At 38.6% G+C, this 15204-nt stretch overlaps 1 protein-coding gene across 3 annotated transcripts in view; it reads left to right on the top strand.

The window, feature by feature from the left end:
* CYRIB (CYFIP related Rac1 interactor B) overlaps nucleotides 1–15204 on the top strand; it is a 41344-nt gene that overhangs the window by 17316 nt on the left and 8824 nt on the right. The window contains exons 3-5 of one of the 3 annotated variants that reach the window (XM_062627021.1): nucleotides 6430–6512; nucleotides 7555–7637; nucleotides 13465–13586. In XM_062627021.1, coding sequence (XP_062483005.1) covers nucleotides 7565–7637; nucleotides 13465–13586 — 195 coding nt within the window. In that variant the 5' untranslated portion in view covers nucleotides 6430–6512; nucleotides 7555–7564. The remainder of the gene's footprint in view (nucleotides 1–6429; nucleotides 6513–7554; nucleotides 7638–13464; nucleotides 13587–15204) is intronic. The other 2 variants (XM_062627020.1, XM_062627019.1) reach the window with 2 other exon arrangements.

A 15204-nucleotide genomic window follows, 5' to 3' on the forward strand; every position in this document is an offset into this window, starting at 1 on the left:
TTCCAGACTGCCTCTCCTAAAGGGACTATGGATTCTTCAGTACCTTTCCTTGATTTCCTCTAAGTGGAAAACCGGACTGAATAAACACTGACCTGACCGTGCTTTACAGTTCTGGTTTTGAGGAATGTGAGCCTTTTTTCACTAGTCTGTTTTCCCTGGCAGGCCTCCACTTTCCTGATATGACAAGTTTTGAATTCGGTTTTGTTCAGAATGGAGACATTATTGATGATGTGTGAGCTCACAAAAAAAAAGTTCAGTTTCAGCTAAAACAGTTTATTGTATCAAAGTCACTTGAGCCAAAAGAATTGACATCAGAGGCAGCTTTAAACAGCTTTTATAGCCTCAATACTTTGCTCTACAAAGCAATTTTCTGTCTGGCTGTACACATTGTTTTTCCACTGTGCAGATAAGATACTGATGGTTGAAGCCCAAGAATTCAGAGGTGTGTTGGTTTTTGGCAGGTTTGGTTGGGATTCTTTGCTTGCATATATTTTCTTTGCAGTTTATTTGCAATTAGTGGCTTGTGGAACAGTAACCACTAGGTGTCAGGCATGGAAAGCAGTGCTCAGATCCTTGCATAGCTTTAGACTGTGAGGTATGTCATAAAAGTGTATCTAGAAGCTGATTAAATCAACAACTTGTCCAGCAATGAATGAAATTGCGTGCTTTATGCACAGCTGGTGACTGGTGTGGCACTTCATATATGTTTGATTCAACAGCTGGATGTCAGTATCTGAATTTGGTACCTTTTAATATTTAATAATATTACTGCAGCTATGATCTGTCCTGAAAAAGAGACCAGCTTATTCAAAATCTAACTTGTTTTAAGTTAAAAGCACCAAACTTCTCCTTCCTAAGTCTCAAGCTGATAATTTCCATGTGATGCTCTCTGTTCCAGACTGTTGAGTGAAAACTACTACAGTTTTGCTATTATCTCAATATTATTTCTTACCCAGACAAAGTGTTTTATTACTTTGGAATTCTGTTTAATGACAAACCTTTATTACTTTAAATACCACTACTATCAGTAATAGGAATTAGTATGTATCAGAGGGCATCTGTGCTTCTCTAGCAAGAGAAATAAACGTGCATTAGACTAGAAAAAGCATGTTGGGATCCAAGGAAAATATTATGTCTTTATGAAAGGAGTGATTCCTGCACTGTAGTTTGAAAGCCTGTTTCAATCTCTGCAGCACTCCCTAGCTTTTAAGGTTGTGGGCAGATATATTCACTGCCTGTAAAGCTCAACTGCTTCACTGGGAGAGAAAAGAGCACTCAATCCAATAGGCTGTTCACTTGCTGATAGCATGTGTTGCTAAGGGCTGCCTGGGATTCAGCTGGTGTGGGCAGCCACCTATTCAGTCTCCCCCCCTTCCCTGTTCGTGGCCAGATACTATAGGCAGAAAATGTTCAGTAAGCCTTGAAACAACTGCCAGGCTGATAGGATTATCGTTCTAGAAGAACGGTATAGTTCAGCTAGGTTTTTATGGAGTGACAGTGTTATAACACTGTACTGTTACACTACAATGTTAGGCTTTCAGAGCTGTATGTGCTTTTCACTTACTATTTTAGCAAAATATCTCTGAATCAGAGGTTCATGCCACATGTAAGTAACCAGTTGAAAATTTATATCTTGACCCCTGAAGGAAAATGTTTGCTTTTCCATTAGATATGGAAAAACATAACAGTATATGCTCTCCATATACTGTTAACTTACTGTGCTTAACTTCTTCCTCCAAACTCCAGAGGATGGGTGCAAGGTTTTCGTGGCATACAGTTTTCATACTCTGGATGTTCCTGTTCAGTCTTAAGCTTCATTAAATATAGGCTTGGGAATAGCTAATGCTTTCCCAAAAGGTGAGGTCATATTTTCTTGAAGCAGGCATTCTTCAATGGTCACAAACACATTTTTTATCTATTCATTTAATGTGTTTCTGATTAGTTTACAGGTGTGTTATTCTTCCAATAAAACAAAGCTAATTTAAAGATGTCATTAACGTCTTCGTAGCATTTTACCTATAGCAGGAGGAAGTTTTCCAGCTGCTCACCAACTGCAAGCAAAATTCTTGTTAATGGACAGCTTTTCTTTCAGGTGTGAGAGGGGGAAATTTTAGTGTTCAGCTGAATTTAGTTGCATCATCTATTTCTATTACAACTCCCTTGGGATTAGCTTAGGGAAAAAAAAAAGGGGGAAATGTGTCAGGGATGTTTTCAGCACGAAGGGCATGCGTGCAAGGCTTGTTTTGAAAATATGCCTTTGCTTTCCGCTTGTCTGATCATGACACTACACGCAACATCATACAACCCCATAAGGCTGTAATGGGCCAAATCATTGTAATCAAATGTGGCATTCCGTATGTCTTCCTCTGCAAGTAGGTCAAGTTTGAAACACGTTTTTGGCTCGTGCTCTCATTTCCCATAACCTGCTCCACGTGGCTTCAGTGTTGTACTGGAGTCCAGAGCATCCCAGGAGGGATTTTGGGCAGCTTCACAGGGACAGTCAGTTTTTGGACAGAGACTAGTGGGGTTTTTCTGCTCTGATTTCGTGATGTTGGATTCATGGTAAGGGAAGACTTCAGTGGCCTAAAATGTGCTTTTACTGAGTCTTATGCTGTCACTTCACTTAATGAGTTACCTTTGGACAGTGCATTATAAAATCAGTAAGACCCTGGTGGGGAAAAAAAAAAAAGCAACAGTTTCCAAGTTTTGAAGTGTACTGTATTCCAAATGCGAATACCAAATAAAATTGGACAGAAGTTGATAATCTGAACCTGTGGAAGAACAAAACAGTAGTGACTTAGTGTTTGTCAAACCACACCTGGAATACTGAGTTCAGTTTTGGTCCCGGCTATATAAAAAAGATGTGGACAGGCTGGAGATGGTACAGAGAAGGGCCACAAAGATGATAAAAGGACAGGGAAGCTGTGTGTGAGGAAAGGCTGAGAGAGCTGGGTCTGTTCAGCCTTGAGAAAAGAACCCTCAGGAATATCCCCATGTTCCAGTATTTAAAGGGTGGTTGCAAAGAAGACAGACTCCTCATAAAAAGGAAAAGACATGGGGTAGTGGGTACAAGTTTCTTCTGGAGAGATTCTGACTGGACGCAACAGAAAAATATTTCACAGTGAGAGCAGTCAGCCATTGGAGTCATCTCCCCAGAGAAGTGGGGGACTCCTCATTGTTTAACACTTGTAGGATGTGGACATCTAGTCTGGGTCATGCTTTGCCAAGGAAAGTTGGGCCAAATTATCCTTGAGGTCCCTTCCAACCTGTGATTCTGTGATTGAACTGTACTTAAGGCTAGATACGGAAATACTCTGATGTTGGTGGTTGCAATATTCTTCTTGATAAGAATTACAGCTTCGGTATGGATTTTGTTCCAATTGCGCTGGAACAGTTTTAGGTCAAAAGGTGTGTTAGTACCCATGAAAGTCACTGCTAGTCAGTGTTCAGAGTCAGCTGTTTGGCTTTCTCACAAAACCCAGCTGTAGGATATAAAATACAGTCAGTAGTATGCATGCCTTTGGCCTTGTTACAGACTCCTACCTTTCTTGAACTGGGACTGACTGATGTGGCAGTGTGCTCAAGAAGGATGCAGATAGTACTGGAGGATGTCCTTGACTAAGGAAGTGTAATTCAACCTGAGGGCTGGTTAACTGGAACCGCATCTAGCTTTCTGAAGTGTTAAGTCTGCTTACTTCAGCTGAAGTTGTGGGCTTCCACCGGAATTGGAAAAGTGGTCATTTTCATAGTTCTTAAAACACAACAAATCTTCTGGTACTAAGCAACACTTGAGATCCTTGAGTAGCTGTTAGAATTAATCTTGATGCACGTTTAAAAAATACTCTGTTCAGCTTATGCCAGATTTCTAATCATTCATAAAACCCAAATCTGTGGTTAATGTTTTGCTGCTAAGACAGTAAATTTGATAGTGCATCTTGTATGCAAACCTATGACATGGCTAAAGTTTAACAAAATTTCTTCAGTGTGCTGAATGCACAAGGGAAGATGTTCTGTTATGAGCTTCATTGTGAACAAGTGTTCATGCAGCTTTGTATTCTGCATGTATTCAGTGTAAATTGAAATGTTGTCATATTCTTGTAGTAGTTGAATTAATGCATCCTTACCATCCTAAGTTCCTTTCCTTTTGTCAGAGACTGTTCACTGAACTCTTACCATTAGGGTATTTCAACCTCACAAGCATACCCCTACTCCGACCTTCAGAAGTAATGTTATCCAGTATTTAAAATACACGTGTGACCCTGTAAGCTTTTAGGAGACTAGTTAATATCAAAGACAAAACCTGTACAGAGGCATTTACTTGAGGTCTTGAAAATACTTTGGTGGAGGATGGAATGGTGCAGCTGAAGAGCTGAAGCGTGGCAGTAATTGTAGGGATAGTTATTATCTTCGGGCAGGTAACACTGTTCAGTGCTATGTATTTGCTGTTTGCTTGTTAGTATGGGAATACGTTTGCTTTTTAATATGAGAATATGTAATGCACTTTCTGAGACTGAGGTTTGTATTTTAAATCAGAATCTACAGACTCAGTCATCATTAGGCAGCTTGTACTTCTGGCTTTTTACTGTTTCTGTTGAAAGTATTTGTTTAAGTATGAGTCTGTGTTTTAGCTTTTTCCCCATTATGAATGCCCTCATTGTAGGGGAGTGGACAAAGTGGCTTATTCAGTCATGTGTTACAGAACATGCTAGCTAGGCACGGAAAGGTAATTTCTCTGCTTTCTGATGTTGCTTGTTTACACAGCATTGGTGCACGTGTAGCATTTGAAGACTTCACTAAGCTATGGTATAGAAAGCTCTGGAAAACCTGCCCCTTTGAAGAAACATGTTTTGATGGATTGGTTCTTAAAGTGTCTAAACTAGGCAATCCTAATTTAAAACTTCCTTAAATAAGGGGTGTTTTTCACAGGCTCAGAAATCAGGCCTGACTTTCCAGAGAACTGAGTTCACATGCTTAGGAAGCAGGTCTTGCATTTTCTTGAGTTTTAAGGAGAAGGTTGAATGTGCAAAAAAAGCAAGTAACACACCTAGTGATGAAGTTCTGTGTGCAGAATCACTGTGATTGTTTGGATTACGTACAAAGATGCTTTGATAAAAATCTGGATTTTTAACTGTTTGAGCATTGTTGGAGCAGAGACTGGGTCATTTTCAACAGTTTGGGATTAATTCCTCTTCCTTCTCCAGCTTTTGTTGATTGTGTGAGTTATTACTGGTCCTTGTGGATCCTGAAAAATAGTCTGTGTGCTGTTCTTAGTTTGCTTTTCCCTCGCACACCAGTTGTGCTTTCCTTATGGAACTCAAGATATCTGTCAGTGCAGGTTCTGAAAACTTGTTTTGCCAGACGGCTTGTTTTGACTTCACATTCCTTCAGTTTCATTGGTTCCTAATAAATTAATGGTTCTTACTGTCATGCTACCTCACTCCAGGTAAAAGAATCAGGGGGAAAAAGGTCGTATACTGGTAGGTTGGTACAGTTATACTAATTTGAAAGTTGGGTTGTTTTTTTTTTTTTAGACCTTGAATTCAGATATCAAGCTGTTGGTGTCTTCTTATTCTTCAATAATTTTAAATCAGATTTTTGGGGAGCATCATGTGTTTGTCTTGCAGCAGCACTCCAGTGAACTCCTGGTGTTTCAGGGCAATGCTGCTTAAGTGTCTTCAACCTCTGTAGAACATGGGAGGGTCCTTGAAAAAGCTGCCATGTTATGAAATGTGTTTTTCATAGTCTGACCAAAGGTATTGATATCTGAAACTTATGGTAACGTTTAAAACTGCTTCACTAATTTATCTGACTTCAAGCAATCTAATGACTATTTAATTTTTCTTCCACTTTTAGCTGGGATGTTGCAGCAAGCACAAGAAGAACTGTTGAAACTTGATTATCTCCTGGTTTTGGGAAAGTCTAACTTGTGTTTAACTTATCACTGTACATGGTTTAACAGGAAAAACTGTTCATTAGCCACAGATGATTACTGAAAGGCATTCCAAAATTTGTTTTGGATTACGGAGAGATAATAAAAATACTGACTTATGATGACACCAGTTCCATTTGAGGTTGCTTTTGTCCTAAGTAATAACGGCTGCTTTTGCTGTGGGTTGCTGCAGTTATGAGAACAATTGCTCAGTCATCGTAGCTAACATGTTCTGTAAGTGTATTAAAGACGAAAAAGAGCCAGTAATTCAGATCTTTATTTTTGTCAAACCTATAACTCTGTTTTTCATCTGTCACTCCTTGCTGAGAAGAAGGGCAGTGGAAATGTGTTGTACTGTGCACATTTTCTGCTTCCCACCGGAAGGTGAGGAATCCAGTGTGCAAAACTCAGTGGGAGCCCTACTCCAGTGAGCCCCAGGCGTGTACTTAAAATAGGAGATGGTTGTTGGAACTAAATTATCTTGCCATTTTTATTTTTAGGTTTGCTGGCATGGGTAATCTCATTAAGGTGCTAACCAGGGACATAGACCACAATGCAGCACATTTTTTCTTGGATTTTGAAAGTAAGTCTCTCGGCCCTTCACAGCTGGTGCATTTAAAATGGTAACAGTAGGGTTGCTTATACCTGCTGCAGTGAAGGCTATAGGGGACTCAGTTGCAAATCTGCAATTTGAAAGAGTTGCATGTTTTGGGTTATTTTTTCCATTCCTCTATTTTTTGTTCTTTTTTTTTTTTTTTTTTTCTCCTTCCAGTAGTAGCCAAGCCGCCATCATGCTACTGTGTAAATTTTCTTTCCTTGTGCTTAGTCATTTTGGATCTCTGTGGTCAGTGATGTCCATCCATCTGCCTGCAAATCAAATAATCATATCATGAAAAATTCTGTCAGTATGCCATAGTAATCTGTGCTGAGCAGTTGTTCACTGTAATCCTGTTTTATACAAGAATGAGTACGAAATCATTCCTGATCCTGGTTTGCTTCCTCGTGATGCAGTTAATGTGCATTCTTTTTACATCCAAAAATCCAAAGTGGAGTTGTCTGAGGTTCTCAGATGTTTTGGGCACTTTGTGTAAAAGATCTGTGGCATACATGTGTCAGCATTTTCTGCACACTGAAGTGATGTATTTTGATGCCTTTTTCCATAATGGCTTTCTGGCAAAATTAAAGGGCTGACAAAATTCAAGCTCTTTCCTTCTGCTGTCCCATCAGGTAAAAATCTGTAGCATGGCTACAGTGTCAATGCTTGCAAATATGCTGCTTGGCCTTCACCATGGTACTCCTGCTCAGGACACTTGTGCTAGGGTGTACCGGGACAGAATGAGTCACGGCAAGGCCTTTGGTTGGAGTCCTGCCTCTCTCTGAAGGGCAGCTCTGAAGATGTTGGTGACATAGTCACTCCTTACAGGAAAGCTGCGTTGCATCTCTGGGACCTCCAGCTGAACGTCCTTGATGGGGTCTCCCTCTACCCATCAGGGCAGCAACCTGAAGGATGGGTTCATGCCTGATGGAACTGTCTGGTTTTCTTTCCCCCACTGCTTCAGTCAACTACATTTGGTCTGTTCCGTGTAAAAAGAAATTTGTCTTTTCTCTCATTCTTGTCTTGGCAGGTACCTTAACATGGGGAACCTTCTAAAAGTTTTGACATGCACAGACCTTGAGCAGGGGCCAAATTTTTTCCTTGATTTTGAAAGTGAGAAGTTGATTTTATATATCTATTACTCTTTGCCTGCAGTAGACTGCATCTGTCATGTACTAAATGTATGTTTTCACTTTGCCATCCTTCTAACAGCTTTGCATGCCTGAGCTATGAATAATTGTTTGCTGAACCTTTGTAGAAAACAATCTAGTTTAAAACAACCTCCATTTCCAAAATGTAATGTATTTATTTCAGGGAGGGCTTTCGAATGATATTTTATTGTTGGAATCTGATATAATGTCCTGGGTTCCGCAGTAGCAGCACTTTTACCCAACAAAAGAAAAGACTGGATCTATAAAATCTTGTTTTAAACCAAAATGCTGTCTGCATTTAATCAAAAAGTTTGAATTATTTGAAGATTACTTGAAGATTATTTGAAATTGCAAGGAGATGCATGGAGGAAGGATTAAGTATGAAGCCTCATTGTCTGTTCTTCACCTCCGATGTGCCACTGAATAATACTGCATATACAGATTGGCTCACTACAGCTATTCATAGCTCTCCAGCATAATCATGTTAAAGGTGTATATGTGAACCTTGATTTGGCATTGAAATTTGACAGTTAACCTCATCCCTCCTTTAAAGGGGGCTCTGAGTGTAGAGATTGCTTTTGGAAAGAAGTATATGGCTTGACTGGTCAATGCCAAGTGTTCTAGAAAGTTCACATATTGTTAGTATTTCTGCTTTTAGTTTTTGTTGCATGACATAGCCTAGGAATGGCAGGTAAGTGTTGTTGGCTGCTGCTTTGCATGCTTAATTACTTTCTTTTGGGTTATGCTATTGCTTTGCCCAGCTGTACATCAGCAAGTGTAAAATAAGAAAACTAATGTTCAAGTGCATTTTGACCATGTAATAAGATACAATGGAATAGCGTAATAAAAAAATTGATGAAGTATTGTGATATGGATAATTTGAGATTCATTATATCTTTTTTTCCTCTGCCAAATTATTTTTCAGTTGTGTTTGAAACAGTAGCAGTTGGTTATATTAGTTCTAATATGAAAGCAGATGCATGGAGAAATATGTTTTTGATTCAGTGACTTTTACTGTTATGCCTTCTCTAAATGCTTATACTTTGCTGTTGATGTTATCAAATCTCTCTTCTGAATATATTGATATTGGAAGATGATAACAATAGAAAGTCTTCATAAAGGGAAGATAATCAAGGGCTGTATTCAAAACTGTTTAAGACTACTTCAAATCTCTCATCAGAATAGGCAAGACATAGTGAATTGGGAAGAACTCACATGGGGTAATGTTGGAGTTGTGAAGCTCCAGCTTAATCTGCAAATGCTATTTAATTGGATTAAATTAAATTCAAGTTACCTGGACTGAATTAAACTCCAGGCATAATTCTGAAATCAATTGCGATAAAAATTGCTATTAAAAATCAGTTCTTTGGCTATCAATTTTGCATGTTTTGAGCATGAACAAGATTTGGCATGAGAGTAAGCAGGTTGCTGATGTGAAATGTTTACATACACAATCAAATCAAGTTACTTATATTATGGCTGAGTTGTTAGACTGTTCTTTATTCATTTTGGACCCTGTCCTGCATTTGTTTCTGCTGCTATACTGTGTATCCATGCTTCTTTCTACTCTGTTTCAGATAGCTTGCCTTGACAGGATCTTGGCTTTGACACAGTCAAGATCTTTCTTCAAGACTTGGCACTTAATCTTGGTATATTGAACGTTGTGTTTTTATGTGGAAGAGCAAGTAAGCTCTGTATTAAAAACAAATTTGCCAGTTCTATGTTATGCCTGGCCCAATAATACACAGTTTGAAGTCTTTTGTTCTTAAATCCATATATATCTCTGGAGAGAGCAGGCTAGGTGCAGGTTTCTTGCACAATACAATAAAGAGCTAAAAATCTAGTGTCACAAAGCTTTATAGGGATGCAAACTCCAAATTTAGAAAGGTTTTTAACTGGCTTCTAGGATACCTATTAATTTTTTCCCTAGATACTTATCTTGGTGTTAGAATCTAATGATTTGTGTAACTGACTGTCAGAATTCATGCAAAAAATACTGCAGTAAACGATATAATGGGCTGTTGGCTTTTCCTTGCCTTAACACTGGTTAAGCTTATGTTTTCTTTGGTCATTGGCCTTACCCATTTGACACAAATAGTTGGCTTAAGTGTTCTACTAAAGTCTTTGCAGTGCCACTTTAACATGAGCAGAGGAAAAGGCACAGCTTTGTAAGGACACTGTTGTTAACATAAACCAGCCACCTACAATGTGGGAAACTCAGAGCTCAGCATTTTGGTGTCGTTACTGTCACAGTGCAAACCTTTCCAAATTTACTGATTTTAATAGGAGCTAAAATACAGAGTACTTTTGGTTGCAGATGGTGATCTCAAGCTAGCGCTGGAAGTATTCTGCATTGCCTCCAAAGAACTTGGCTGGGTTTCAGAGGAGCCGCAGAGATAGCATTCTCCATAGTAATGATGATAGAGATGAATAAATGGTTTCATCTCCAGCAGTCTGGGATTTTTCTCTCCCTTGCTTGTGAGTTTTTGTCCTAGCCAGTTTCAGATGACTTGATGTGTTCTTCCCTGGGAAAAATCTCAGTTTGAGTAGTGTTTGCTGTGCAGCATAAACTTTTAACCCCAAATTTCTCTCCCTACTAGCTCTGTAGGCTAGCCAAATATATTTTGAAATAGTCACTAAATGTGTGTGTTCCCTGCATGCAATATGTTGTCATACTTCCATAGCGTTTAGTTCACATAACAGCGTTTGTATATTGTTTCAAGTCTCCTCTTTTGTCTTTAATACGTTATTGTGTGAGCTTTCTGAATTCTAACTGTATATTGCATCTAGTTCTGGTTAAAATTAATTTAGAGATGAACTCCCCATTTGCTTGAGAGACCTCACTTTTCTTACGATTGGATTAAAATGGGAAAGTTACCCTGCATCAGCTCCCTTGGCAACAATATCAAACCTCAGAACATGTCAGTGAGCTGTGCTGACTGTTATTCTTTCTATGGGAAACAGTGCTTGGTAAAGGCAAAGCTTTTTCATAAAGTTGTAGCAGAAGTTACATCTGCAGAAGGGGAAGAGAGAAACCCCTCCTTCATCCTGCTCTTTACATGACTGGCATTGCAGGTTGCTTTTTCTTAGCTCTCAAGACTAACTTCAGATGCGCAGCTCCTTTTCCTGCGCTGTGCACTCCACATCGATGAAAATGAGTTCCACAATCAGAGATTCTCATAGCTGATCTGTACCCATAGCAGGTACCTACTGATGCAGGGGAATGCTACCTCCATCTATCCAACATTACAGTAGTGCTTAGAAGGAGGAAGCTTTCCCTCTTTCTCCACCTGTAATAGGCTTTCAGAATAGAGTGCCCTAACCAGCACTGAGAAGGAAGTAAGTTAATTCTTTTGAGTCAGCCAGCACGAGGGCTTGAACATTTTCCATGTTGTGCCCTTTAGATCTATCCTGATGGCTGCACAATACATTTATGATGTTAATATAGAAAGAATTTAGGATTGTTTCTTAAATCTGAGCTCTTTTGTAGGTACAAGAGAATTACAGATGGAAGAGGAGCTTAGCTGGGACAAGCCAGGTTTACAGATTACTTCTGCTGGAGAGGACTAGGTGTATACATACACCTAGTATATAATATATTTATATCTTTGGAAGTATAAATTTAGAAGTTTGTCATAAGACAAGCAAAGAACCCCCAAGGTCACCACCCCAGCAAACTAAGTATAAATAATCAGTTTAGTTTTTCTGGATAATTTTAGGGAAGTGAATTACAGTAGTCCGCTGATTCTATCATAAGTGAAACAGGCTAACAGAGGTGTTGAGGATGTTGACTTGCATAGCCGGCTGCTCAGTGAAGACCGCTTAATTTGTATCTGGAAGGTGATTTTTCATTTCTGAGCTTGGAAGGTCATAGCACTGCATCTGTTCTGCTTGTTGGTGGGTTTTGAAATCAGGAGTTCTCACAAGCCCTTCTGCTGTGTCTCCCCCCACCCCATGATGAAAAATGAACTCTCCTTGCTAGAGAGGGTAAAGAAAAAAATGACATGAAAAATTAAATAGGCAAGAGATGTACTCAGTGTGAGATGATCCAAGTGGCAAGTCTTGATTGCATTATTTAACAACACAATCTGGAATGCTATAGAGCTTTACGGTTTAGTCTGTATTTCAGTATAGCATTTCATGTTTGTGCATGAACTGCTGCCAGTCAACTGGTGCTTACCTGTCTGCTCTTCTCCCTCATTTTTTTGTCTTCATTTCTTACAGCAGTCTTCAGCAGCTTTCAAAATTATAAATGTGACCTTTGTGATGATCTGAAAAGCACTGGCCACTTTTACTCGATGCCTAATCAATGTGGTGCTCTTATACTTCTGGTTTTTAAGGGAGTCACCAGCTTTTTTTACCTCTGCTAATTCTTGATGGTTATCAAAATACTATAGTTAAACTGTTGCAAGGTCTATATTTAGGCATATTTGCTAATAATGCCCACTCTCTATGCATTAAACCATAAAAGTAATAAGTGTAATGCAAAAATTACAGCAACATCCAGACAGGCAATGCATGTGGAACTTGCTTTCTTCTAGCGTAATTTGTTTTCTAATGTTATTTTTTTTTCTACTGTATAACACTAGGATGCTGTGATTTTTAATTTATTTTGTTTTTAATGTAAGTGTGTAACTTCCATCCCTGTTAGAGGGAGTTATATTGGTTGTGGAAAAAACACTTTAAAAAAGACATTTTCCAGACTCTTCAAATTGCACAAAATCATGAGGAGGAAATATTGTCCATAGATTGTTTTTATTTGTCCCAGTAAGAAAGAATCTGTTGTTAATACCCTGACTTTGGAATTGAAAATCCTGGATTAAGATATTTAATATTCATTTCATAACATATTTTGCCCACGTAAACAGAGAAGTGTATTTTTAGAACAGCTTCAGCAGCAGCTTCATTGACTAATTTTTTTTCCATATCGGTCTAAAAGGAACTAGCCTTATAGCTGCCATCAGGATTTTGAAAGAGAAATTGATCTCATATCAGCTAAACCAGATCTGAGATATTTGTATAATGTGATTATTTTTAAAACATAAAGCCTTTTATTGATTCCTCTCAAAACATACTTCTCGCTGAATCACACTTCATTAAACGTGTGTGTAGCTTTTCAGAAGGTTGATCAAACACACTTTTGGAAAGTCTCTAATTACAGAAAACCTGAGACACAGCGTATGTTCTTAACGAGGGAGGATAAAAAACCAACACCAAAACAGTTTTACATAAGATCTTCTTGTCGTCAGCTCTGATTTTGCAATAATGCACTTAAAGAATACGTTTTGAGAATTAAATATGTTTAGAAGTAAAAGAGTAGGCTCCTTTCCCAGCCAGTAAAAGGGGAAGCAGGGAAGATGGAAAATAATCTGATGCAGTGTTTCTAGATAACAGTAAACATTGCACCTCCTGTAATATCTGCAGTGAGTGTGTCTTTGAGTGCCTTCCTAAGTCTCTTTCACAGAGCTTGTACTGCACTTCAAGGTGAGATTGATGTGGTAGCCATAAAGATGATTTGTCAGGATTCCTTCTCATAACTCAATTCTAAATCGGTCAGGAAGGATAGTTTCCAGGTGGATTTCTGGGATGCTGAATGAAGCTAAAAGACTACTAAAATGAATACCATTACTTTCTTGGAGTTCCTCATACATCATAGCAGCTCTTCTGAGAATGAAAATTCTTATTGAGTTGCTGCATAAAGAATTTGCCCCATAGATGATGGTGTGCCTATTGAATTCCATATTGCTGTTACATACCTATATATATATTTAATATGTTCTACTGTTTAGATGCCCAACCTACAGAATCTGAAAAGGAAATTTATAATCAGGTGAATGTAGTGTTAAAGGATGCAGAAGGAATACTGGAAGACTTGCAGTCATATAGAGGAGCTGGCCATGAAATACGAGAGGTGAGCTAGAGCGTTATGATTGTGTACAACCTGTGGTTGTTCATTGTCTGGTCCTAACCAAATACTGCTGGGTTTTAACTTTGCTTGCAGGAGCTGTTTTGGCAGAGCATGTTGTCTATTAAAATTGCTGTCTTGAATTTCTGCTCTGGAATGTTCCTTTTTAACAGTGAAACAGATGTCGCTTGTTTGAATAATATTAATGCACATAAGTAATAGCAAATGATTCTTCTCAGACTTTTTATGGAACTATTGCTATTGATTTTTCTTTATATTCCCACATCAGCTCTTGAGTTAGTGGTGAGTTAGGAAAGAGCCTGGCGTGACTGCAGCACAGTACTGAGTAGTGTCAACATCTTTTTGTATGCTAATTGGAGAGGTCTGATGTGTGGTAATCCTTACACAAAAGACATCTCATTATAATACTCTTGAATTGGCTTTTATTTACTAAAGTAGATACTTGGAAGAGAAGTTTCTCTACAGCATGTCATGCCATTTCTCCTTTGCCTTTGACAAAGGGTAGGATAAATATTCTTTCCAACCTATTTTCCTTCTTCCTCAGATGTGGTAGTGGAGGCTGCTTTGCTCCAAAAGTGAGGAGTTACCCACTGTAACACACTTTCAGAAATACTATTAGATAGGAGGAGTCTCTGCTCACTCCAGATGAATTTGAAATACTCACAGCTTTAGTTAAAGTACATTCAGCTTTAGTTAAAGTACCATGAGTTTTTCCCTCTATTGAATTTGTAAGGTAGGTTTAAGAAGGGTAGCTGTGTCACACAAAACCTTTAAGAGGGGAGATAACTTGCTTGCTCTTCAAAGAAGAGGCTTCAGGATCAGGAAGGAAGCCTGCAGCTCCAGTCAAGAAAGACGAGGGATGCTCCGGAGAGGAGGTAGAATCGCAAGAAGGAAATGTCCTGGGGACTAGAGAGAGTGTGCTAAGGCTTGCAGGCTGAGGTTGACTGAAACAGATTTTGGATTCGAGTACTTGACTGTGAATGCATCAGAAGAGTGATGAGCATTTTTATTTCTGCTTTCTTAGTAATTTTCAGTTGTTAAGTAGTTAATTTCAGTAACCTGGAGACATTGAATTTAAGAATTTATCTGTCTGGGAAGTTCACTGTAAAGATAAGGTCTATACATACATACCTCAAAGCTCTGATATACACCATGTCTTGGTGGTGCTTTATGTTTTTGATTATGCTTAAATGTTCCTACTGTAATATTTAGCCTGAATTTCACAGCAGATTTGGGGTTTTTTTTCTTTGCAAATTCAGAAGTTGGCAATGGACACCAACGTTAGGATGAGGTTTTGATCACTAAACTTTTTTGCTTAGAAGTATCCCAGTAAAGTTGTTGATTTTAATAAGCCACGTCTGCTTATGTACATTTTCTTACTTGAGTAGCTTTATTTTTAACGGTTTCTTAATCCTCTCTCCAAGTTGTTTTTCTATTCAGGATACTTACTTTCAACACAAGTATTTAGAGCTTTTTGGAAAAGACATGTGTTAGTACAGGCTTGTCTCTCAACTTGGAAACTTCTCAGTAGGTAGAATTGTCAATTCCTAGCTCTTCAGTTGTCCTATATAGGTATTTCTCTTTTTTTATGGTACTGTATCAG

Source organism: Pezoporus occidentalis, unplaced genomic scaffold, assembly GCF_034315485.1.
Source record: "Pezoporus occidentalis ecotype Australia unplaced genomic scaffold, CSIRO_AGI_Poc_V1 ctg3, whole genome shotgun sequence".
NCBI lineage: Eukaryota > Metazoa > Chordata > Aves > Psittaciformes > Psittacidae > Pezoporus > Pezoporus occidentalis.